Source organism: Triplophysa rosa, linkage group LG23 (assembly GCF_024868665.1).
Source record: "Triplophysa rosa linkage group LG23, Trosa_1v2, whole genome shotgun sequence".
Taxonomy (NCBI): Eukaryota; Metazoa; Chordata; class Actinopteri; order Cypriniformes; family Nemacheilidae; genus Triplophysa; species Triplophysa rosa.
In genome coordinates, this window is record NC_079912.1 from 298,073 (window position 1) to 325,441 (window position 27,369).

Consider the following 27,369-nt stretch of genomic DNA (forward strand, 5'->3'; position numbering starts at 1 on the left):
CCCAACACACACACACGCCACACCACTACACACACACGCACACAGGCTTTGGTTGACTATCCCCGTGGGGACAGTCCATAGGCGTAATGTTTTTATACTGTACAAACTGTATATTCTATCCCCTATCCCTAAACCTATCCCTAAACCTAAAGATCATAGAACACTTTTTGCATTTTTAGATTAAAAAAAAATATTGTTCTGTACAATTTATTAGCTGTTTTGCCCATGAGGACCTCAATTTTGGTCCCCACAGTGACACGAGTCCCCATGTGTTGGTGTGCATTCAGGTTTAGGTCCCCACCGGGATATACAAACATGAACACACACACACACACACAGACAGAGACACACACACAGACAGAGACGTTGTGTTTGTAAATTCATGGCTGTGCGTTTCACTACGAGAGATTTTCTTCAGGGAGGAGTTTTGGCTGAACTTTACTCACAATCAGAGCTCCATTTATAGAAATCAATGTGAAGGGTGAATGTTGGGGAGTGCTCATGGGTAACATGAGCCCGATCAGAACACGTCTGTTCTGTGTTAGAGAAATATAGACAGAATGAAGTCACACACGCACGCATGCACGCACGCACACACACACACACACACACACACACTGTATGCGGTATTTCAGAAACCCTTGAGCTGCCCGAAGAGAGAACGTTATCAACATTCATATACACGCTACCAACAGAACGAAAAGAGTCGTGTTCAGTGTCACTGATGCAGTTCCAGTTGTAACTCATTCGGCTCTGAATTGAAGTATGTAACCCAAGCAGCTCATGTTCTGGTTTAATTCTCATCTGAGTACCTGTTGACTGTCTGTCCATGTCGGTTTCTCACGAGTGGATGTGTTTGAACCATGGCCTGTAGGGGCATGAGCCATGTGACCCAAACGTCTCTCCTCTGGCTCACTGTCACTTCACATCTCGCCGTGTCACACTTCATCTCTCGTCGCCAACGAGGCCCAGCCGACCGACGGCTAATTACAAGAGCCGGTGAACGCTGCCCGTTCCCTCTGAATGATGTCATGATGAGACGCTGGTCGGTGGTCTTTCTCCTGACTGGATGTGTTCTGATAGCAAACCTTCAGCCTGAAGAGAACTTGAATTATACCGAGACGCGCTACGCTGCGAAACATCACACATCACTCTAAACATCTCTATCTTTGACATGTCAAGTCGGTTTCATTTATATTGGGCTTTTCATAATGTGCAGCTTAACAGAATCTTTTGCAATACTAATGTCGTTCTTTTTCTATTCTGTTCATTGAGCATGTTCATCTTCATCCTCATGTCATGTCTGTATGAGTTTCTTCAGAACACAAAAGAAGGTATTTTGAAGAATGTTAATAATCAAACAACACTTCGCTCCATTGACTTCCATTGTATGAACACAAAACCACGGAGACATTTCTCAAAACTTCTTCTTTTGTGTTCCACTGAAGAAAGACTCCGGTACAGATTTACAACCAGATGAGGGAGAATAAATCATGACTTCATTTAGATTTTTGGCTGAACTATCTCTTTACATCATTATTCTTCAGAGGATGGATTGTTACCTATCTTAGCGATCCAACTTATAATTTAAAAGACCTACAATGAGCCACATGTAGAGACCATAGACATTATAGGGTGGAATTGGACCACTTAGCAACCACTCATAACAGCCTAGCAACCACCCTGGCAACTCATACCACCTTAGCATCTTGGCAAAGATTTTTTTCACAAGCTGGTAACACTCACATTTGCTTTAAAAATATAAAAGTCTAGTTTGAATGACTTCATCTTATATTGTAATGCAGAAGGATTTTTCAGTTTGACATACACTGAGCTGGTGTTGAAGTTCAGATGCCTTCCCCTCTTTGTTCTTCGAGAGATCTTCTGACATCTGACATCCGTCTTTATGATATAAATATATTTTGTGATAAAGATTAATATCTCCCGTCAGATGGGTATAAATGCTTTTATTGGGCTTTGATAACCTTCTGTTCTCTGTGCAGATGGTCCAGCGAGATCACCAATCTTCAGTCAAATTTTGCTCGCGCTTAAAGATCATCTGGATTTAGTGAAATTTAATCCCGTCTCGATGACTCCTGGCGGGTTGAGATTTAATCAGAAAACAGGCCGTGTACATATTCATCTGCTCGGACCATGTTCTGCTCTTCAAGTGCTTTCATTTGCTTTGCTGTGGATTTGAGTCCCTCCAGTCATAAATCACATTGCCGCTGCGCTCTGTCCATTCTTTATTACAGCGCTTTCTTTTCCTCTTCATGATTCTCTAAATTAATGAAGCCGCGTTTGATTATAAAACGGTTAATTATTCTGCCCCAACTTTTCATTTCGTTAGCGTTGTGTTTATGCAGCACTTTTTATTTGTGAAGTTCTTTTGTGGTGACGGTGCTGGATGACGAATGTTGTGGCCGGTGTTGTCAAGCTTGGTATTTTCCGCCCGGCTGCACCAGGCTTTTCCTCTTCCTGCTCTCTCTCTGTGCTGTTGTCTTCCGACTCGTATCTTCAGGAAACAGGGATGGATTCGGGAGGGCAGGGGTGGACCCCCATCCTGGGGGAGCGCTTTAAAATAATCACCAGAAATGACCTGAGAACCAGCTTCATGTTAACTGCTGTTCCTCACCGGATCAAACCTGATTTCTCACTGGTTTCTCTTTCTTTGCTCAGCAGTGTTTCATTTAAGAATCGATGGTTTCACCTAACTTAAATACCTTTAGAATCATGTATTATTTATTTATTAAGTTTAAGGTTTTAAATAATTGACTTTATAGTAATTAAATGTTTAAGTTTTTATGAAGGTTTATTTTAATGTAATATTATAAAGAAAATTCACACGTGCTGATGAATGTGAATCAAGCTGCAAATCTCAGATTTTTATTAGCATGTTTTGTTCTTGGTCTAAATCAAATGTTTGTTGTGAATGAAATGGCGTTTCAGAGTGAGGAGATGTGACGTGTGATCCTTGTTTCCTGTGGGCGGCCATCTTGTCTCTGTGGTTGGCTGTGTGCAGAGGTCTGTTGTTTGTTCTGGTTTGAGGTTGAGGTATAACACAGAGTTGTGGTGGAGTGCCCTGTGTGTGTTTTTAGCTGCTGTGGGTGTGTGAAAATTGGCTGGGAAGCTCCCGGTCGACAGAGATCAGATCAGCGCAGAGGAGGTTCTTCACTGTAGTTGAAGCTGAAATATTTGGGGAGTAAATCAGTGCACTCCCACCCCTACACACACACACGCACGCACACACGTTTTGTCAGCGTTGGAGCAGCTGGGGCAGACAGGAAGTAGAGTTTCCCACTCTTCCTGTCACTGGGTGTGGTGCACTGAACTCTTATCGTCTGGATAGTGAGCTGTTCTACATTTACACATATCTGTCCTGAGAAAATCTGCTCATGTGCTTTAAAAACTACTTTAAAACTGTCTAGTCATAGCTTGCAAGAAAGCCTAACTTGCTTTGCTGTGGTTCAGTGGTTAGAGCCTGGCGCTAGCAACGCCAATGTCATGGGTTCGATCCCAGGGATTGCACATACTTAGAAAGAAATGTGTAGTACGATGCAATGTAAGTCGCTTTGGATAAAAGTGTCTGCCAAATGCATACATGTAAATGTGTCATAGCTATCCCTTAAGTGTGCTTATACTTTTTAATAAAAATAAGTCTACTTTTCATGTGCTTCTCAGAAAAATTCAGTTCAAAACTTGTGCACTCAAAGTTTATTACTTAAAGGTACACTTTTGTAAACCAAAAGTTTGGCCAACTTAGTCCCAAATATTCGAACAGTACATAAAATATTATGTACAAAATATACATCAAATTTGCGGAAGTAAATGTAATCAAATTAACTTAAATGTGACGTGTATGTTTTTTGTAAAGACAACGGTCAAATTACTTCTCTGATTCGTTTCACTTCAAGCTTGTACTAAAAGAAAAAGTATCCTACTATAGCTTACTGAAAAAAATCTGCTTAAAATTCACGAGAAAGCGTCGAGTGGTGATGCTGTATGTGGTGTTGTTGTTTTTGACCAGCAAGCGCTCTGTAAGTGTAATAGAAATCAGGTTGACTCGAGGACGAGTAAGTATTGTCAGATGTGTTTTTGGTGTCACTAGTTTGAGTGTGTTCCTCTCTCTTGTGACGGCTGAAGTGAGCGACACTACACTGACTGTGGGTGGAGTTCTTTAAAACATTGCTGTGTTTGTGTTCCTCGAAGAATGAGCTGCTTTGTGTTTGACACTAGTATTTATCTTTCTGCTTTCACAGATAATATCTGCGTATCATCTGTAATAAATCTCGCTCATACAGCTTTCCCACGACAAAGAAAAACATGCCGAGTGTCAACATGAATCTGCCCGGCAACCCAACAAAGACTCTATTGTGTCTGACGCTCGCAGTCGTCATGGATGCAGGTTTGATGAAGATGCACGTCGCATGTCCCTGCCATTTCCTTATTATTGTGCCGTCATTTAATTGCGACCAGAGAATTGATCCATTCCGGCTTTCTACGAGCGTGTTTCTGCGGGAGAACAGAGCTCCTTTCATGACACAGCGAGACTTCAGATTAGCATTGAATTTGCAATTCAGTCACATCAGGCTTAAGATGGAAAAACTGAAGACAGTGCAGGAGATTCTCAATGATGTTTCATCTGAAGAAAACCACTTAAATTCATCCTATTATCAGTGAAAGTAATATTAAAGTTGAAGCTGAGCTCGGCATTGGTTTCGCTCAATCTGAGCTGCTTTCTTTCCTACAGGAACATTTTCTGCTTTTGTATTTCAGGAGACTTAATGGAGTTATGCTTGCCTTCAAACTTCTTAGATGTTTCCTTCACGGTTCATTAGGAGATATAATAATAGACAGAAACTATCAAAATAATGTGGATACCTACCATTTTGGTGTGGGACAAATTTGATGAGAAATGTTTGAGTTCATATTGCGATTTTATTGTTGATCTAAGCAGAATTTTGCCTTTAAAGACACAAAGGGAATTATCTGAGACATTGTACTAAATGAATAGATGTCAATTGTGAAGTGATTTTTCTTGTGGTTTGGATTGGCTTGAGAAGACTGAAGCAGAGGAACATTCTCGTGTGTGTGTGTGTGTAATCACTGCTGTAAACCACCGCCAGAGGCTCTCGCACCAGGAACCGGTGAATTTATGGTCTCCGGGAGCGTCTGAAGAGCCCGTCTCATGCTGAGATGAATTCTCTCAGGAATGTCCAAAGCTGCCGGGGTGGAGAGAAGAGAGATTGTACTGGGCTGGACTGGAATTCTCATTATCTTGACTATTTAAGAAAGGTGATACATTCTCCTCAGGGGTCGTGTGGGGACGCAGGAGGTTTGTGCCAGTGTAAACATTACCCTAGTAATCCAAACAGAATAATAGAATAAACATCATTACGGCCGTGAGTTTCTACAGGATTGATCTGAGTAACCTCCAGTGAGTTTTATTTATAAACCTTTACAGAACACAAGCTCTTTACGAACACACAAAGCCCTACATCACATGAACATACTTAAAGCACCATGAAAGACAAAAACCACAAAGACAAACCCAATGTGCTGTGTGAAAACCTCTTAAAATCATCTCTAGATTCAGAACTGAAGCAGTTGGTGTGGTTGCTCGAGTGTTGCTATGGATGTTTTCTGTGTGTTGCTATCATGGTTGCTAGGGTGTTCTTGGTGGTTTATAGGTGATTAATGACCCAAGTCAAAAGACTGTAATGTTCTGCTTTAACATTTGACTCCCTTCACATTCATAGCCTCTGAATTTTGCTCTTGGTCTGATTTCAAAAGTATGTACAAAAATATTGACCTTAATGTCAGTTTGTTCACTCAACTTCATCTATTTCTTGTGTGTGTCTTTGTGATTTTTGTGGTGTTTAGCACTGGTTAAATGAGGATTTCTTAACCTGGGATTGAATAAATGTAAATGTTAACATAGAAGCAAGATAAGAAAAGGGAAAGACTCGTTAATGTTCAATGTTGTGTTTTTGTCACTGTGTTGAAGAGTTGCATTTGATTATGTATTTGATTATGTTGAGCTAAACTTGTAAATGATTCTGAATGTTGCTTTGATATGAAAGTGATTACGTTAGAAATATGAATGCAGTGTCAAACTGTTTCGACATTTAACTGCGTTTACTCTTTACAGCAAGTTTCTTTTATTTAAATGAAGTGTTTGTGTAGAGAAAACACACTATGTGATTGAAATAAGCCAAAGAGTTATTTTGTATTTTCGCTCTGGAATATCTGGAAAACCTCTAAACTTCTGTCTAAACTGAGACGGACACAATTTCATCCAGTGTAACAGCAGTAATAGTGATTGATCAATACACATCATGTGATCAGTTTTAACTCTAATGTCTGTAGGTTTTTAACAGTAAAAGAATGTTTTGAGTATGACGATAATTGCATTAGATTTATATGTGTGTGTGTGTTGAGTACGTGCTAGTGTAACTGAATAAAATCATCTTCAAATGAGAGAAACAGCTTGTTTTGTTCATAAATGCTCATGATAATCTCTTAAACCCTGACGCTGGCAGCGTGAACTCATGATTGAACACTGAGACCATATGATATTAAACATGGTGTGTTCAAACAGATGGCTGCTGATATGACATCACTTCCTCTCATCAGAGGAGAAATGGGTCACGAGACATCCTGAGGTTATAAACTTCATGCGCGTCTGTAGAGGTTCAAGACAGTTTATCTCTGACCTGGTGGATCGTTGCACAGGTTCTGTGTTGTGGTGTGTTTAGCCATGGCTGTGGTACAGTGCTTTATTCTGTCTGGACTGCTTTCACAGTAAATGAGGTTGTTAAGGTGACATAATGATGTTGTGATGTCCTGTTGTGTGTCATTCATGTCTCAGTTCACTCTTCAAAATAAAGGTGCTCAGAGGGTTCTTCACAGCCAACCATTTTTGGTTCCACAAAGAACCAATTAGTCAAAGATTCTTTAAAGAAGCATCTCTTTCCTACACTGCAAAATCGCCAGTGTTAAAAAAGGTGAAATTAACACAGTGGATTATATATACACTGTGCGTGTTAATTTGACCTTTTTTAACACTGGCGATTTTACTGTGTACTTTTTTTATAATCGGAAGAACCTTTTTTGGATGTTAAAGGTTCTTTATGGAACCATTTAGACAAAAAAGGTTCTTCTATGGCATCGTGATGCTGTAATGCTGACCGTGTCATTCAGGCATGTTTTTATTTCCGAAGCTAGAGAATTGAGAATGAAGAGCATGCCTGAAAAATCCCATAAGACCAAAACTATGCAGAAGTGTTCTTAACTAGAGCAGGTCACATTGAACTCTGGCCAAAGACGTACATACTTTGTTAATTAATACTTTTCAAAAGCTTAATTATTGTAATATTGTATTTATTTTAGTTACTTTTATTCTATAATATATACAGATGTCATGTGATGTGACGTGTTTAATATAATGTTCAGCAGTCAGTCACAACAGCTTTTTAAATAGATTCAAGGATTACAACAGCAGCCTCAAACAGTCGTAGATGTTTGTCTTGCATAATTAAATGAAATTAAACTGATTAAAAGTCATTAAAATGTTTGCGTTAAATAATTGAAAAAACAATTGGCTTTGACAAGCTCGCGCGAGCCCTGAAGAACTGAAAGTTGTGAAAGTTTGTTCAGCGCACTTTCACATCATCACTAGAAAGCTCATTAGTCTTGTTGTTGTTTACCTTCTTCTGAGATCAAACGTTAAACCGGCAGTGTGATCTCCAGAGTAACGGCAGGTTTGGACAAATTGGGCCTAATTCTGTGTGAGATCAGCCAGCTCCCCCCGCTCCTGGCTTTGGTGCGCTCCAGCGCCCCGTCTGACTCCGGTGGGTTTCACTTTGATGGAAGGTCTCACCGCCTCAGGTAGGAGGGGGAGATTTTTGTCTTTATTCACCAGGCAGAGGAGCAAGGTGAAACGAAACAGCACTCCAGCCCCCATCTTCTCGTTCGGAGCGGCGCGGCCCCGTCGGCCTCCCGGCTGCCCGCGGCTAATCGAATGAGAGTAGACCTGGAATAAATCATCTCTGGAGCAGCCCGATATCGAGCTGCTGCGCGAAGTGAATCAGTCCAGACTAAAATAAACATCCATCATGCCTCTCGCTGGCACGACCACGGGCGGCAGGGGCGGCATGAAGCGCAGCCGCGTTGGTGGTACGTGTTTATTTGTTCGGGCCTTTCTGTTGCCGAGCGCAATAAAACAGAGACCCGGAGACTTCCAGATGATTGTGAGCAGTCGCCTCTTTGTTCAGTGTGCTGCAAACTTGCCTTCGATTGGAAATGTTTATAAGGTTTAATTAGACTTTTATTTCTGGGTTTTGAATGTTGTGTTTATTAGTTGTGAAAACCACTGTTTTTTATTGTACGTCCTAAGAGAAAGAAACTAAAGTTGTTACAGCAAAAACATAGTGAATGAAATTATTTTTTTTCTAGATTTTTTCTGCTCTCTCTAGCGGAATCAGTGATTGACATACAATGACTACAAGTCTCTTATTTAAAGGGTTCATATGGCGCGAATACGTGTTTTTCTGTGTGTTATAAGTTGCCTGTGCATTAGACACGTCAAATTGCAGAAATGAAAGTGTGGGAACAAAAGAGTCATTCTATGTAAATGCGAATGCTCACCCAGACCTGTCTGAAACGCCTCGTGTAGCCACACCCCCACAAATCTACGTCAGTTGGTGGTCTGATTTGACTAAGACCGCCCAAATGTATCCGCAAGTAAGGTGGGCGTACCTGTCAGTACAATTGAAGAGGAACCTGATGTTCCAAATATGGTCAGAGGCGTCACATTTCCCTCACATGCTTGCAGTATTCCACCAATCACTACGCACTGGTGAACTGGCCAATCACAGCACACCTCGCTTTTCAGAGCCATGAGCTTTGTAAAGAATCTGTGAGGCGGAGCAAAGAGGAGATACAAACATGCACGGTGTGTGGAAAATACAGCGTTTTGAACCTTAAATCCTGTATACACATTGAGTTACATCTAAAACAAACCATAATATTCCTTTTAGCCGTGTCATATGACCCCTTTAAAAGACATTCAAACATGAAGTTTGGTCTCATATACAGGGACTTTGTGCGTCAATGATCCGCACTTGTGTTCAAGGCAAAGTGTGTGATGTCATAGATCATATCTGTCATGCAGGTGGTTTTCTGGAACGCTGGCTGATGGGGACACAGATCTCAACTTCTGTTGACTCAGAAATAATGTCTACTGTCTCAAAGTACAGCAGATGTGTTGAGACATATGCAGCCGTCCACTGGCCAATCACAGCCAAGAGTACAAAAGCCAACGTTAAGTGCCATTTTGAAACAAGGAGGATGGATTGTAGGCTTTAAATTTCACACCACAGTTTAGTCATTCATGGACGGAAAGCCCTGCGGAGATGAAAGAGAAAGATCACACTTCATGTGAGGTGAAAGAGCTTTTATCCAGGTTAATAAACCCTCAAAATAAACTATTTTTTAAAATAAAATTTCTTAGCAAAACAGTAACGTTCCTGATAAACCCCCCCATACGTGACGTACAGAGCGTTCACTCTCAGCGATTGTACTTCAGGTTTAACTTGTCAGATGGAATAAATGGAGATGAATCTGGAAGAATTAGAGAGTGGAAGTGTTTTATGAACGCTGTGGACGGGTGAGGCAGTAAAGCGGTGTGTTAACACGCTCATTCATCAATCTACATGTCTACAGTTGTGCTGCTGGACACCTGAAGTCTCTACAGAGCTCACGTGTCTTCCTTTATCATCATCATTCATATTAAACTCACTGCCCTGAGACTGTGGTGATGTGAGCTTTTGTGTTTCTTTTTTTGCGCGACTGTGTGTTTTCTGTGATGTTGCCAACAGACAAAACAAGTCAAAAATGAAGAGTCTTTAGCATTTTTAAATGATTTTTCATCGGTTAGATTCTTTGTTTTCTGTGTTGATGAACCTTTAAATCATTTAATTGTATCAAACATTTTGATGGTTTCTCCCCTTATTAATTATACTAATAATGTGCCGTTTTAATTTCTGTCGGTTTTGAACAAACATGTAAATGAACACATGTCAATCAGAATGAAATGAGGTCTTGTGCATTGTGTTTAGGGGCGTGGGCTTAATTAGGTAGAGTAGATCCATGAAAGAAATGTTTGCATCAAATTCAAGTCTCTGCTCCTGGCCTACAAGACCACCACTGGTTCAGCACCCCTTACCTTCACTCGCTCATGCAGACTTATGTACCCGCCAGATCCCTACGCTCTGCAAACGAACGACGTCTTGTGGTGCCATCCCAAAAAGGTAAAAGATCTGTCACGTACCTTCTCGGGATCGGTTCCACATTTATGGAATGATCTGCCCGCTGCTACAAGATCGGCAGATTCTGTGGCATCTTTAAGAACCGTCTGAAAACACATCTCTTCCGTCAACACCTGACCGATCAGTTCTGACTTCTATCTCTTTCCTACTCTTTCAACAAAAAAAAACTTATCTCTGTGTACTGTGATAGGCTATATGAGACCAGTTCTCTTTTACTGCACTTATGCTTTTTGTTGTGCTTATGTTGTTCCAATTGCTTCCAATGTTCCCCTCATCTGTAAGTCGCTTTGGATAAAAGCGTCTGCTAAATGACTAAATGTAAATGTGGGTCATGAGTGAGGTCGAGGGTTTGTATGTCTGCACTCAGGTCTCTTTAATAACACAGAAATCTCAATGATCATGGATTTCAGTCTTACTGTACATATTCATGACTGTAGGATGTTTGTTTGGCAGACGATTCGAGATGCACAAGTGTCATGTTATCGATCACTTGACCTTCTCATTCATAAAGGAAACAGTTGTGTGTCAGGTCAGCCGGTAGCTCAATAAGAGCATAACGTGATTCATTAAGTGTGCGTGTGCCGCGGCACGGGTCAGTTGCTCGTTTACATCTTGATTCAGGGATAAATAATGAATCACACAAGATCAATGCTAATGTTGTTCAGCGGTGGTCTCCAGACTGTTAGCAGTAATTGCTCATAGATAATCGTCATGTTATTCAGCACGTAGAAGGAATTGATATAGATGCTTATATACAAGCTACAATCTGTTATATACAGTTTACACAAATGCTAAACACATCACCCAAATAATCTTCTGACTTTATTCCTTATGTTTCTAATAAAACGCAATTAAATGATAGAAGTTCTTCTTTACGACTCATAGCATGCTGCATTTGATTTGTTCAGCATGCTGATTTTGGTCAATATAAATGTATATTAGTATATTGATTATATTAATTTGGAGAGAAAGAAGCTTTGGACTGAAAGCTTGTGAGGCAGATGTTGTATTTTTGTGTTACAGTAAATGTTAAACATGTGATCAGAGATCAGACGCTCTGCTTTTCTCCCAAATTATTTCTGGATTATTAAAATCCTTGACCCGGTGGTCGTGTCTGATCCATGACGGCCTGCTTTGATCTTCAGGGTCTCCTTTTGCTGTCAATTAAGAGTCATTAGTGTACACTACACAACACCAGCAGCTTTATTTCAAACGAGCTTTGCTCATTAAAACACATCGTCAACTTTTGACACTTTACTGCTGAGCACATACCTGTGATTCTGTGTTTCTCTCTCTCAATTTCAATGTAAGGGTGCTTTATTGGCATGACAAAATGTACATTCGTACTGCCAAAGCATTTGCAGCGGGGCTGCGTACAAATAGTGCGAGTATGTATACAAACGAAAGGAAAGATAATTATAGTAATAAAATGAAATAAAATAAAGTGTGATGTATGTAGTGCAACTTAAAGACTTACTATATAAAAACAGAAATAGAGTATAGTTTAAACAAAGATTTACAAAAGCAAAATATACATTAAAGTAGCTTGTGTTATGACAGGCAGACACATATTGTGCAGCTAACACACAGCAGTCCTTGTGTTCTCCTAACAGATACGCCAGTTTCTCATCCTTTGACAAACTTTCAAACGTCTGGTGTATGGACTTGATTTTTCCATGAAACATCGTCCGTATGTCTGTGTATTTTGTGCATTCTGTTAGGAAGTGGAATTCTGTCTCGATGTTGTTGAGATCACAGTGTGGACACAGTCTCTGGTCCTGTGGCAGCCATGTTTGTCTGTGTCTGCCCGTCTCTATAGTGAGTTTGTGTCCACTAAGTCTGGATCTTGTCAACGTGGCTCTTAGTTCCCTTTCTGTCGGTCTCTCAACGTTGTGTCGAGCCGACAGATGGGCTTTGATCTTGAGAACCTGTCACTCTGATTGATTCGGGGACTCCCATGGACGTTAATCCGCCCCCAGCGCCGCGGACCGTCCATGCCCCGGCACGCTCACCTGTCCCGACTCCGATGAGCAGCAGTGGACCGTCTCATAGCGGAGATGGTGACGAGGACGAAGTGTCCATCACAGCATCGGATGGCGACTTCCGGACATCTGATGCAGAGGACTCCCTGGAGCTCCCGGCCATGGCTGGTCGAGCCCAGGACGAGTCCGATGTGGAGATGTCGGCCATGCTTGCCCGGGCCGCCGCCGGCTAGACTCGTGGTATCTGGATTCGGGGAACAGTGTGAAGCCGCGTCCCGCTCCAGTGCCATTCTTCGCGGAGGTGCATGAGGAGCTTACGAAGACGTGGCAGGCCCCATTTTCGGTACGTGCACGTCAGACGAGCTCAGTCACCATGACTTCCCTCGACTCGGGAGCTGCTAAGGGATACGTCGATGTACCCCAGGCAGAGCGTGCAGTCGTGGTGCACCTGTGCCCGCAGACAGCCGCCACCTGGCGGAACCGACCAAGGCTCCTTTCCAAGGCATGTAAGTTTTCGTCTCAAGGGGATCTACAGGCACTCTCTGTGTCCAACGAGTGTCTAGAGTTTGGACCGGGTGACTCCCACGTTGTGTTGAGACCCCGGCCAGGCTACGTGCCCAAAATTCCCACCCCTCCCTTCTGGGACCAGGTGGTGAACTTGCAGGCGCTCCCGGTTGGGAATGAAGACACAACCCCTACCATGTTGTGTCCAGTACGCGCCCTGCGCTTTTACTTGGGCCGCACATAGAGCTTCAAAAGCTCTGAGCAGCTCTTTGTTTGTTTCGGAGGACAGCAAAAAGGGAGGGCTGACTCCAAACAGAGACTGGCGCACTGGATCGCGGACGCCATCACTTTGGCGTACCAGTCTCAGGATCTCCCGTGACAGCTGGCAGTGAGAGCTCACTCCACCCAGAGTGTAGCCTCCTCGTGGGCACTGGTGCAGGGCGCCTCTCTGGCAGACATATGGAGCGCTAATTTTCTGAGATACTGAATTTAGGGTTTTCATTAGTTGTCAGTTATAATCATCAAATTAAAAGAAATAAACATTTGAAATATATCAGTCTGTGTGTAATGAATGAAAATAATATACAAGTTTCACTTTTTGAATGGAATTAGTGAAATAAATCAACTTTTTGATGATATTCTAATTATATGACCAGCACCTGTATATACAATACAGTAAATATAGCAATATAAACGTCTTTTGGCAATGGTTAACTTTGATTTGACACCGGAAAATAATTGGGATAGTTGTCATTCCTTTTGGGTGGGTTTTGAGGGGTCATTGGGCTGCTTTCAGGAAGCTAGTTAGCAAGATCCCTGTGACCAGCAGCAATGACAAGGTAAGCTATCGTTTACATGATGACTAGCTAGAATTCTATATAATCTAGTTCAGTGATGGGATGAGACTATTTTGTATTTAAATACCTTTGAAAAAAATTAAATGTATTTTGTATTTAAATGTGTTTAATCTTGAGTATTTTTGTATTTTCAAACTAAAATACTTTTTGCCAATCAACCTCCTTATTAGACTTCATGGATGGGTGCGTGGTCTGTGATAAGCGTGAAGCTTCGGCCCAGAAGGTAGTAGCGCAGCTCCAGGACTGCCCACTTCACGGCCAGGGCCTCTTTCTCCACGGCGGCGTATCGGGTCTCGGCAGGGGATAGCTTACGGCTTATATATGTGACTGGATGTTCCTCCCCTTCCAGGACCTGCGATAGGACAGCCCCCAGCCCCGTATCTGAGGCGTCTGTCTGTAGGATGAACTGACAGCCGAAGTCCGGGGCATACAGGACTGGGGATGAGGTGAGGGCTCGCTTCAGGTCCCGGAATGCTGCCTCTGCCTTGGCCGTCCAGACCAGGGTCTCAGGTTGTCCCTTCTTCGTCAGGTCTGTCAGGGGGCTGGCTATCGAAGAGAAGTGTGGAATGAAGCAACGGTAGTAGCCTGCCAACCCCAGAAATGCTCGTACCTGGGTCTTGGTCGTTGGCCGGGCCGCCGATCTTACAGCCTCCACTTTCTTCTCTTGCGGCCTGATGAGTCCCCGGCCGATCTGATACCCCAGGTACTTGGCTTCGGAAAGACCCAGGTGGCACTTCTTGGGGTTGGCTGTGAGTCCAGCCCGACGCAGCTCGTCGAACACCCTCCGGAGCCGTTCGAGGTGTGCTTCCCAGCTTTCTGCATGGATTACCACATCGTCAATATAGGCTGCGGCGTATTGCTGGTGGGGCCAGAGTGTAATGTTCATCATTCTTTGGAATGTCGCGGGGGCTCCGTGTAGGCCAAACGGTAGGACTCGGTACTGCCAGTGACCGTTGGGGGTGCTGAAGGCGGTCTTCTCCTTGGCGTCAGCTGCTAGAGGTACTTGCCAATAACCTTTGGTGAGGTCTAGTGTCGAAATGTACCGAGCCCTACCGAGGCGGTCGAGCAGCTCGTCCACCCGTGGCATGGGGTAGCCATCAAACGAAGAGACCTCATTTATCTTGCGGTAGTCATTACAGAACTGGAGGGTGCCGTCTTGCTTTGGGACCATCACGATCGGGCTGGACCACGGGCTACGGGAAACTTCGATGACCCCTAGTTGAAGCATCCGTTGTACCTCCTCTTCGATAGCCTGCCGACGGGCTTCCGGTACGCGGTAGGGCCGTTGCCGCACGACAACTCCCGGGGCCGTGCGAATCTCGTGTTGGATGACCTGAGTCCGCCCCGGGCTCTCCGTGAACACATCCCGGTATTGACGGACCAGGGCCTCCAGCTCCGTTTTCTGGGGAGCCGACAGCTGCTCTCCTATGTCCACAACTGGTTCGGCTTCCTGGGCGAAGGCAGCCATCTGCTCCTGAGGCGCGGTCCACTTCTTGAGTAGGTTGATGTGATATACCTTTTCCTCCTTCCTTCGTCCCGGCTGACGGAGTCGGTGTGTGACCAGCCCTACCCTCTCCACGACGGTGTAAGGCCCTTGCCAGGACGCCAGGAACTTCGACGTGGAAGTGGGTACGAGGACAAGTACCCGATCCCCGGGTTGGAATTCTCTGGCCTGGGCGGGCCGGTCATACGACCTCTGTTGGGCACGTTGGGCCTCCGCCAGGTGTTGTCGCACCAGAGGCATCACCCGGTCGATCCTCTCACGCATCTCCCGGACGTGTTCGATCACCGTCCGGTTCGGTGCAGGCTGCTGCTCCCACGCTTCTCGGGCGATATCCAGTAGTCCCCGTGGCTGCCGCCCTAACAGCAGTTCAAACGGGGTGAATCCTGTGGATGCCTGGGGAACTTCCCGAATTCCGAAGAGGACGTAGGGCAGCAGGAGGTCCCAGTCGCGCCCGTCTTCCGTCACCACTCGGCGGAGCATCCGTTTCAGGGTCTGGTTGAACCGTTCGACCAGCCCGTCGGTCTGAGGATGGTACACTGACGTGCGGAGCTGCTGGATCCGGAAAAGCTGGCAGAGGTCGTTCATCAGCCGGGACATGAAAGGAGTGCCCTGGTCCGTCAGGATCTCAGCGGGGATACCCACCCGGCTGAACATCAGGAATAACTCCTTGGCGATGTTTTTGGCCGTTGCTTTCCAGAGTGGGATGGCTTCGGGGTATCTCGTCGCGTAATCCACAATGACCAGGATATGTTCATGACCTCGGGCGGACTTCGGCAATGGCCCTACCAGGTCCATGCCGATCCGGCCGAAGGGTACCTCGATGATGGGCATCGGAATCAGCGGGCTGGGGGGTGGGTGCCAAGGCGATTTCCGCTGGCATGTAGGACAACTCTGGCAAAAACCCTTGACGTCCCTGTCGATCCCTGGCCAGTGGAACCTGTCTCGGATCCGTTGCAATGTGTTCTGAGCTCCCAGGTGGCCGGCCATTGGATGGGAGTGGGCTAGCTCGAGCACAGCTTCCGTCTTGGTCCTCGGCACCACTAAGAGATGTTTAACCTCCCCCTGCCGCTCCGCTACACAGTAGAGCAGGCCGTTCTTGACCACGAAGTGGGGAAGAGGGTGAGGCGCGGGGAGTCGATCTTTCCCATCCAGGACTCGGACCTGATTCCAGCAATGTTTCAGCCGGTCATCCTCTCGTTGCTCTCTGCCAAACTCTCCTCCCGCGGTGACCTGCTGGAACAAATCCAAAAACACGTTAGGAGGGGGACGGTGGCACTCACCCTCTCGGTCGCTTCCGGTGGCCAGTAGGGACTGCCGCTGGTCTCGGGGTTTTGGCCCACGACGTCTTCGGCGGCCCCCTCCGTTCCGCACCTCCCGTACTGTGGTGGCCAAGAGGCGCTCGAATCCGGGCCAATCCCGGCCAAGCACCACCGGCACCGGGAGGTCCGGGACGACGCCCACCTCCACCTGCAATGTCCCTGGTTCTGCGGTGATGGCTACTCGTCGAGACGCTACGTACTGGGTGTCGCCGTGGATACAGGTGATGGGAACGGTCGCCTTGCTCTCGGGCAGCGGCCGGACCACGGCCGGCAGAACCAATGTGATCGCGCTGCCTGAGTCGAGGAGTGCCCGGTAGGTTCTTTTCCCCACTTGAATAACACTTGTTGGGGCTCCCCGTGGCACGCTCTGGTGGACGGCACATTCCGCCATCCACGCCCGGGCACCAGGGAACGGCGGTTCGGTGGGCATCGGCTCGTCCACGGGGTCGGGGGCCGCCGGCCTGCTCTCTGGTCGGGGGGTACTCTCTGGCGGTCGCCTGCCCCTCCGGGGTGCCATCCTCTCTCTCTCTCCGGCATCCCGGGCGAATGAGGCTTCCGCCAGCTCGACAGCTCCGACCAACTCCCTTGTGGTCTTCGGGTTGCTCATGCTTACTGGACGGCGGAGATGTCGGGGCAGGGCGCGTAACAGTCGGTCTATCATCACTCTCTCCGTGACTTGGAGGGCGGTGGAGTCATCCGCCAGCAGCCAGAGGTGGGTTAGGCGGGTCAGTTGTGCGACCTGCTGCCGAACCGGAATATTCTCGTCGTAATTCCAGGCATGGAGCTGCTGCGCAGCACACAAGGGGGATAGTCCGGCGCGAGCTAGGATTTCCGCCTTCAGGACGTCATAATCCTCGCTCTGGGTGGCGGTGAGGGTGTAATAGGCGCGCTGCGCTTCCCCCGTTAAGAAGGGCGCTAACGTGCGCGCCCATAACCCTCGGTCCAAGCCTTCCCGAGCGGCGATTACCTCAAAGGTGTGGAGGTACGCTTCAGCATCGTCTTGGTCCGACATCTTGGTGAGCAGTTGGTTTGCTTGAGGTCGTGGATCGGCCAGCGGGGTCCCCCGGAGCTGCTCTAACTCCTGGTCCGCTCGCTCCTGTCTGGCCATCAACCGGTCGAAGCATTGCTGCTGGCGGACTGACACCTCGGTGAGCCGGCGTATCACTTCCTCCATCTCGGCTCCGGAGAGAGAGAGGACGTCCGTAGTTCCTAGCACAGATGACACAGTTGTTTGCGCTGGTTGGAAGGTCTCTTACCACGTTGCCCGCATTCTCCACCACTTGTGGCAGGGTAAGAGACACGACAGACACAAGATGGCTGATGTAAGCGACCCCGGAGGGGAATTTTATTCACACACGTGCCAAACAATGTGATAGTGAAGTCCCGGGGGGGGTGTTTCCAAGTGGGCTCAGTCACTGCTGAAGAGAACAGGAATGATTAGTCTCTCGGGAGTGTAAGGCTCCCCGATTGTGATGTGTGTGAGGCTTATATGCCCGGCAGCTAATCGATTCCAGGTGTGTGTGATTAGCTGCCGGGCCGTTTCCCAGGTGACGCTGATCCTGGACCTGTACCCCCGTCACACTATATTTACTTCCTTGTGTGTCGGTGAAGTCCGGCTGTAGTCCTGTTCTGGCGTTCAGGTCCCCACAAATGAGCACATTTCCCTGGGCCTGGAAGTGACTCGTCTCCTTCTGTAATGTTGGGAACGTGTCTTCGCTGTAGTACGGAGACTCTGATGGCGGGATGTATGTGGCACACAGGAATATATCTTTTTGGGATGAGAGTAGATCCTTGTGGATTTTGATCCAGGTGTGGTGTTTGCCATGTTTCACCGTGTTGATGTGGTTGTGGAATTCAGAATTGTACCAGATGATTTGTCCTCCTGAGTCTCTGCCCTGTCGGACTGTGTTGAGCTTTTGTGATGGTAGAATCATTTTTCTGTAGTTGGGGGGCAGTGGGTGGTGGTGTTTGCCCTGCTCCATGTCTCCTGTAGAATTATAATGTCCATGTCCTTGATGCTCTTCTGGAATTCTGTGTTTGAGCTCTTTAGCCCGAATGCTGTAGAGTTCAAGCCTTGGGATATTCCACATTGATACTGAAAGAGACATTCTAAGAGTTCATGGTTATTTTTTATTTTACATTATTTATCTGGAGTTTGAATGACGTGTAGACTGTCATGAAGTCAGTTGTGCACTGATGTAGTTCAGCAGCTGTCTGATCTCACTCATCTCCAGGGTCTTTGACAGCCTGTGCGTAGCTCCTGGAGTGTGGTGGTGGTGCTGAGTTTGGTGTGTTTTCAGCTGAGACTGTGGGTTTCTGCTGGATCTCTGGGTTTGCGGAGTGTGATGTTTTGACAGCTGTCTTGTTTTCAGAGGTGTTGAGGTGGTCTGTCTGCCCCATGCTGTGTCTTTCAGTGTTTTTGCAAACACATTAACCTTGTCCCTCCTTATGTGTACGTGGTCATACAGCTCTCTTACTGTAATTGTGAGGTGATGAGCCAGGTGCACATTAGGTAGACGTGCACATCCTTTGGAGATGTCGGAGTTGACTCTCTGGATGGTGTCTGGGTGAATGTCTCTGTGGGGTAGGAGAGTGGATATGATGATCTTTGAGTTGGGTAGGTCTCTGTAGCTTTCTCTGCTACTCTGGAGATCAGATGGCCAACTCTGTCCTGTTCATTTCTCAGTTCGTTGGTGCCTGTGTGTATGATGATGTGTGACGGTTTCTCAGTCAGGGTTGTGGCTGTGGTTTTCTGAGGTTCCTCCTCCGGCTTGCTGGGAGTTGCAGGTGCATTTCCATCTCTTTGGTTATTGCTGGTTTGTGATGGTTTGGTGGATGTTAGAGATGTGCTGGAGTTTGACTGTGTGGGTGTGGGGGAGGCCAAGGGGTCTTTGCTCTTTGGGGCATTTGTAGGAGTAGAGAGACGCCTCATCTCTGTTTTCAGGGTCTCAATTTGTGTGTCCCTTTGTTGTAGCTCGACTTTGAAGCCTGTGAGCTCCCTCCTCATGTAATCTTTTATTTCTGAAAGTTCCTTCCCCATTATCTCTTTAATTTCTTTGAAGTCTTTTTTAATGTTTCTCTGTCCTTGGACAGGGTGTCTATTTCCCCCTCTAGCTCCTGGATAGAGGTTTTCAGCTGGTTTATTATCTGACACAGCTGATCTCTGAGTTGTTCAGTGTCTTTTGTGGTCTGGGCATGAACCTGCTTGCTCAGTTCCACTATTTCCACTTCCATCAGTGCTAGGCTGTGCTGCCGTTGAGCGACTGTGTTGTGTAGTCCTGGGCTTGATGGTGTATGAATGATGGTGTTTTCAGTTCTTTCTGGAGTGGTCCTGTTCTTTGTATTAGCATGGGTTGAGTGTTCGTTTTGTTTGTGTTTTCTGATGTGTCTGTATGACTTTGTTTGCAGGGATTTGCATCCTCTTTTTCCACCATATCTTTTAAGGTGTGGAAGGTCTGTTCAAAGTTTGTTAGGGCAGCACTGTTTCCCTCTACCATTATGGTTCCATTTTGGTAGAAGTTTGTTGTCAGATGTCTGTTCTCTGGGTTTTTTTCTGAGTCCTCATGTATACACAGTTGTCTGCCTTTGCAGATTCCATGTCTGGTATGATATTGGAATAATGTGCAGAAAGCTGTGTGCCAAACAGTCTCTCTCTCTCTCTCTCTCTCTCTCTCTCTCTCTCTCTCTCTCTCTCTCTCTCTCTCTCTCTCTCTCTCTCTCTCTCTGTGTGTGTGTTAATGTCCTGATCTGATGCCAGAGCACATCATTATAAGATGTTCACGGAAAACCTGTGTGTCGGGTAAGAGTAAGAGTTATTACTTAATTTAGTGAGCAGAATCAGTTTGAAGACATTACATTTACGCATTTAGCAGATGCTTTTATCAAAAGTGACTTACATTGCATCAGGGTTTAGAAACGTTTGTTTCTAAGTATGTGCATTCCCTGGGATGGAACCCATGACCTTGGTGTTGGTAGCGCCATGCTCTAACCACTGAGCTACAGCAAAGCGTTAATATATCGATACCACCACAATACATCTCCAACATTATCCCTCTCCATGCTGTGTTTCTCTTACTTTTCTATCTATCTCTTGTCTTAACATTTAACCACTACAGGGAACTTTTAAGTCAGTCTTAATGAAGCCCTGTGTATTTGGTTGAGGTGACGTACACTAGAAATGAAAAAAAAGCTTTTTCTTAAAATTATTTTCTTAAAAGTATTTTTGTGTAATTTTTGTACAGTTGTATAGTTGTGCATGTAATCAATGGAACTTAAAATCATAATATAAACACTATACTAATTGTCCTCAATGCATAAGTGAAGATTATTTTAATCATAATCAAATTATTTTGATTTTATTTTAAAATGACAGAAAATGTTTCTTTATAATTGTTTTGATCGATTGCGCTGAGAATTTATTTTACGAGCGTTTACTGTTTGAGTGAAGCTATCGGCAAACACACAAAAACTCAAGCGTCTTCCCAAAGACCCGTCAAAATAAAAGTCCCGTTAAATTGAACAATTTTGAATATTGAAAATTGTAGTGCCCTTGTAGTGAATTGATAAACACTGTATACTATAGTAAAGTTCAAAAACACGATAGTATCTAAGAATTTTACTGCAGTTTACTATAGTATACTACAGTAATTTATGTGGACAAATATACCACTATTGTATAGTTAAAAAGGAAAAACACACAACTTAGAAATATAAAAACAAATTTAGATCATTTAAAAATGATACGGCCCTAATTTATCCATCTGTATGTAACATTAATGTCTTTTGTCAGTTACCTGCCTTTCCTGATGAACTGCACTTGCATATTTTTTTTAATGATGACAACAGACGACTTATACTTGTGCTCCTACTGTTTGACCTGTGCTACCAAACTTTAAACCTCTCTGGCACCAGTGCTACGTGCAGAAAAAGTTAACCTACAGCCTTAACACTAATAATAATTACTGCTTGCCTTTGTTTTATAGCAGTCACGGAGAGTTAGGCCTATAACCAAATACAGGCGGCCAAAGCGGACACTAGTTAAAATGCTTAGATGCAAACTTGACCAATCTAAATCCGGAACAAATGAATTCAAATGAAATATCATTTTTTTATCGTTGGACAAGTAATCTTTGTACTTGGACAAGTGAATGACAAGTTTACTTGTCCGAAGGACAACCACATGACAATGCTTAATGTCAAGCCCTGATGATGATGTTGAGCCGGCATCGTGATTCAAACAAATGTTTCACTTTCATCACGTGACTCTCGTGCTCGGTGCTGTGGGCTGCAAATTGTGTTGTAAACAAATTTGAACAAGGCTAAGAGGCATAAAACCTCACACTGTACAGATCAGACCTGCCTGACTTTATAACTGTATAAGGCAGACGTGTGTCTGCGCAGCCCGCGTTGTGTAAAGAAGACGTGCCTCACTTTATAGCTCTTTTATTGAATATAACATCCAAATAACAATACAATCAATCCTCACTTTAAAACTGTGAAGCTCGCGTTGTATAAAGAAGACGCGTCTCTGCACAGCTCGTGCCAGAAGCGCCTCACTTTATAACGCCGCAGGGCCATGTCATCGTCCATCACGATGTTTCACTGTAACGTTAGCCATCGTCCGATGCCAGCTTGGTGGACATCGCCCGACCCTACTTGTAAGTATCATGCTAGTAGAGAGATTTTGTATTGTAGGACAGATAAACATTAAAATACACCACACGTCAGGGCATGAGAGGGCTTCTAACGTTTGGAAGAGTTTGAAATATTTAAAGCATAAATGTTGCAGTAGTGGTGCTTTTTCTTTGTTTTGACTGTTTTATCTTTCTGTTCGATCGATCGAGAGCTTGAGATGAGACCCAGATCTCTGTCAGTCTTTAATGTAAACTCAGACACTGGAGAACTAGCGTATATCTTCAGCTCCATTATAAGTGTGTGTGTCATTTTCAGATTATTTTGATGTATATAATAGGTAAAGTGCACGCTTACAGCTGACGGAGCGATCGCTTCAGCTAAACTGTGAGGCATTAAACCCGAGCAAACTGTCCAATCTGAGCTTGTTTGAGATGACACGTCTGCCGGTCTGTGTTGACATGGTCCCGCTGCTGTTTGCTTTGGCAGGAGACAGCTTCTCACCGCCGTCCAGACACTGAAGTATTGATGTGCCATCAGGCCCTGTGGCAACACATTCTGTGTCAAAGTTAATAAGAGCGCCGGACGCTGTCACGATACTCACAGACTGACACAACGGCATTCTGGGACTCTTCCTGTTTGCACACATTTTAAATGTCATTTAAATCCTCTCTGGACAAAATATAGAATGTTGTACAGCCAAAAACTTGTATATAAGCTCAAATATTATAAAAAAAACATTATAGAATGTCAGGCAGGCGAATCTCATAAAAAAACACATTCATGCCATATTTCATCCCAAAATTTTCATATGATGTGTTATTTCTCTTTTATAGCTTTCATAGCTTTTTATCAGTTATGTTTCCGAAATTCCTTTCTAAAACACTGAGTATAGAAGTTTTGTTATATGAATGAGTGTGGGTATCGTAACTGATGAGAAATATCTCTTCATTTACTATCTTCCGTGTGAGATTACTGGTGCAATTTCAACAGAAGAACAGACAGGGAATTATGGGTATTAATAGTGCGACTGTGAGTTAAGGTTTGGCAACAACACAACACGGTCAGTCTCGACCATCGTGATATAAAAACAAGAGTCTCAAGCTGATATTTTATTCCAGAGGAGCGTTGTGATGACGGCGACAGATTCAGTGATCAAAAGCAATCCCATAAGCACCTGTCAGAATATACTGATATTTATTTGTTAAAGAAATGTAGTTGATGGTGTAAAATGCGGCGTCTCCTTTTCACTTCAGGGAGCAGAAAAGGCTTCACGCTGTCAGAATGAAAGAGGAGATATCAGAGATTGCGTTGTTGCGTTCTGCGTGAACACCTAGCAGTCATTACTTTCAAACCCTGACGCCTGTCAAAGCCTCCAGCTCTTCTGATTTTCATAGAATTAAATCACACTTACTCTAAAGCCGATTCTCCGCTGCTGGGCAATAAAAAGAGGATTTATTCTTTGAATTGCATAAAAATATCACAACACTGAGAAATGTGATTTTGCCTTCAGGATGGTGTGTTGATATTGGCGCCTCAAATCCACCGTCCAATTCACAGAACGTCACGCTGAGCGAAGAATATTTGAGCTGCTCTTCTGGGCATTCAAGTAAACAATGTCTGTCTTGTGTTGTTACATACACAACCGGATGAAGATGAGCACAAAGCAGACGCACACCGTACGTGTGTGGGTGTGTTCACCGGGATCAGACACAAGTGTATATGTGTGTCAGTATGTTTGTAACAGCACTGACATGTTGTCTTGTTGTCTCTGCAGATGACTGTCTCTCTGAAAGGTCTTACACCGAGTGTGGTTACGGTCAAGGTAAAGACGATGACTTGGACTGGGAGCAGATGAACACCAGACAGAAACCATCACCAGACTCATGGGTACCAACAGGTAAATCATTCCACTGCTCGGTGTCCTGTCACATCAGGTCTGCTGATCTCAGGTCAGGTTCATAATGAAAGATCTGATCCTAGAACAGCTGCGTTTCACTCCTCGTCCTCTATGATGGATTTGAATGGCGGTTGAGTTTTGCGTGTCTGTGATTCATTATTGTAGTGTGTGATCAGTCTGAACGCTGTCACCTCATTGGCCGGGTTAACTCCACCGTTTACACCTGTAGTGGTTTTTCTTTGTATTTAAGGTGAAAGAAACTGACGCATAAACGAATGGAACTTGACACTTTAATACAGTTTTATGACTGATGAACTTTGACTGAATATTATTGTGAAATGCTGTAGGAATGTGTTTTGTGTATTTACAGACTGTTACAAAGCACTGTTTGTTCAAAGTAACTGATTCTAAAACGAATCTGTTATGTTAATATACAGTATGTGGTTTAGGTTGAGAGAAATGAATCTCGATGACTATTGTTACTTATTTATTTATTATGGCCAAAACAGAGAACGTCCAAAGAACCCTTGTTATACAGCTGAGGAAAAAATGCAGAGACTGCTCAGTTTTATATTTAATCATCAATTCAGTATTGTGTCAATTCCTGTCGAGAGAAACAAACCTCAGGAATGACATAAAGTCACTTATAAGCAACGTGAAAGACAGAGACTATTCCACCATAGATTCATTTCCTAAAATAAGTGTAAAAACATTAGGATTGTTTTCTTTGCACTGTATAAGATCTGAAAACATCACGATTTTTGTGATTTTGTTTTCTATGAAAAAAATGCAAATGAAAACAATAGGTTAATTTGGAATTTGGGAAAAATGTTGTGACAAGAAATAATAATTTACTCACAAATGCACTCATAAATGGTAAATTCAGGAACATATACTGTGTCTCTCTCTCTCTCTCTCTCTCTCTATATATATATACAGTACATACAGTATGTATATTTAAAGTGGCATTATATCAAGGTTTCTCTGTAAGTTCAATATATGAATATTATAATGTATTTCTATATGTGTATGTTCAGGGCTGTACAGTGTGACATATATGTCGCACATGCTATGAAAAAATCGGTCTGTGCTACGACTAATTTGAATAGTGTAGCATGCGTGCGATACAGTTTGACAGTTGCATTAGACAGAGCCGCTTGTTTGTGTGAAGTGCGTTTGTCATTGTGCTTGTTCATGTGTGAGGTTAACTAATGGTTACCTCACACATGAACCTAATGGTTACCTCACACACTATTTATTTTCATTTTTATTTAGTTTTTGCAATTAAAACTTGTTCTCCGGCTGCATCGAGTCCATTGATTCTGGGAACTCTGTAATACTTTTTTTGCTGGATTTGAGTGCCGCGTTTGATACAATCGATCACGACACTCTTATTTCTCGTCTTCAATGCTGTGCGGGTATAAAGGGTCTTGCACTGAATTGGTTCAAATCTTATTTGAACAACAGAACCTTCTCTGTTAATATAAATGGATGTTCATCTTCAAAAGCTCATCTGATTTATGGGGTTCCCCAAGGATCTATTCTTGCCCCCATTTTATTTTCCTTATACTTGCTCCCCTTGGGCTCAATTTTGAGAAAACATGGAGTACTTTTTCACTTCTATGTAGACGACACACAAATATATGTGCCATAAAGCAAAATGACAATGCAGGGCTCTCTGTTTTAACTTCTTGTTTGTTAGATATTCAAGCTTGGATGTCAAAAAAATTTCTGCACCTAAATGAGAGTAAGACTGAGGCAATAGTGTTTGGACCGTTAGCCTCATCTGACCTATATCAAGTGCTGGGCAGCTTAGCTATTTATGTTAAACCATCTGTTAGAAACCTGGGTTTTATCTTTGACTCGGACCTGCTACTTGATAAGCAGGTAAATGCAGTTCTTAAATCGTGTTTCTTTCATTTAAGACTTCTGGCTAAAATTAAAAGTTTCTTAACCCTTTCTGAACTTGAGAGAGTAATTCATGCATTTATATTTTCTCGTCTGGACTATTGTAATTCAATCTATGCAGGTATTGGTCACTCCTATATAAATCGCTTGCAATTAGTCCAAAATGTGGCTGCTAGATTCCTCACTGGAACACTTAAAGGGGTTATATGACAGGGCTAAAACTAATATTATCGTTTGTTTTAGATGGAATGCAATGTGTATACACGATTTAAGGTTCATAAGTGCTGTTTGTATCTCCTCTTTGCCCCGCCTCTCTGAAATGCGCTGATTTTTTACAAAGCTCATCGCTCTGAAAAGCGAGGTGTGCTATGATTGGCCAGTTAACCAGTGCGTAGTGATTGGTCGAATACTGCAAGTGTTTCACAGAAATGTAACGCCTCTGACCATATTTGGAACATCATGTTCCCACGCAATTGTACTGACAGGTGATAAAATGTCATCGGTACTTCCTTATATCAATTCGAGCCCGAATCTGATACGGAAAATGTAGATGATCAAGCCGATACATCAACTTTGCCAGCACAACTTGAGCGGGATGTAAAGGATTGGTAAGGTTTTATTTAAAAAAATATGATGTTAAATAGTTAAAAACTATAGCTAACTGTTTTACCTTTTATATATGAGGTTATAAAGACTAAACAAACAAGCATATACATCATTCAGAGTCGCATTACAGCAGGGAATGGTATAAATAACGCCAGCGCTTTGGCCCTTCTTGATCAATCAGTGTTACACCACGTCTCGTCGCGACTCAACAAAGACAATAAACCCAAAATAAATACTAAATATAAAAAGACATTATAAACACGACATTTGTTGCCTCTAGTGGGAACATTATTACTGATTATTAGGACTTATGTTGTCTTTATTCACGTTGCGCGCGTGTCTGCATTTGCAGATCACAAACACACGACAAACTCAACTCGCGTTAGTCCTTAACAAAGTCTTTTACAATAAAAATATACTTACAGGCTGCGAATCTGAAGTGCCAGCAAAGTTGTAATGGTTGGAACGGCCCCACTTTTTAAGCAAAGCTTTCGCGCACTGCCGGCCTTGATCTCTCCCAGGTTCATGAAGCAATCATCGGTGAAATGCGCTGCACACACTTGAACATTCGGATTGTACTTTACTGGAACAGTGTTGTAAATAAAATGTAACCATTGGTTTTTAGTTGTCTCATCTTTTGGCAGGGCAAACAAAGAGTCTTTCTTTTCGCAACGAAACACACAGCGTCTCCACGACATGGCTGCGGCAGCGACGATACAATGAGATTTACAAGTACGCCCACCTCACTTGCATTTACATTTGGGCGTTCTTAAGTCCAATCATGTTACGAAGTGACGTACATTCGTCGGGGTGTGGTTACACGAGGC

The 27,369-nt window shown here is 44.0% G+C and overlaps 1 protein-coding gene across 2 annotated transcripts in view; it reads left to right on the top strand.

The window, feature by feature from the left end:
- The window catches only part of ptprma (protein tyrosine phosphatase receptor type Ma), a 104,925-nt gene that overhangs the window by 24,983 nt on the left and 52,573 nt on the right, over positions 1-27,369 (top strand). For both annotated transcript variants that reach the window (XM_057323341.1, XM_057323342.1), the window contains exon 2: positions 23,906-24,028. In XM_057323341.1, coding sequence (XP_057179324.1) covers positions 23,906-24,028 — 123 coding nt within the window. The remainder of the gene's footprint in view (positions 1-23,905; positions 24,029-27,369) is intronic.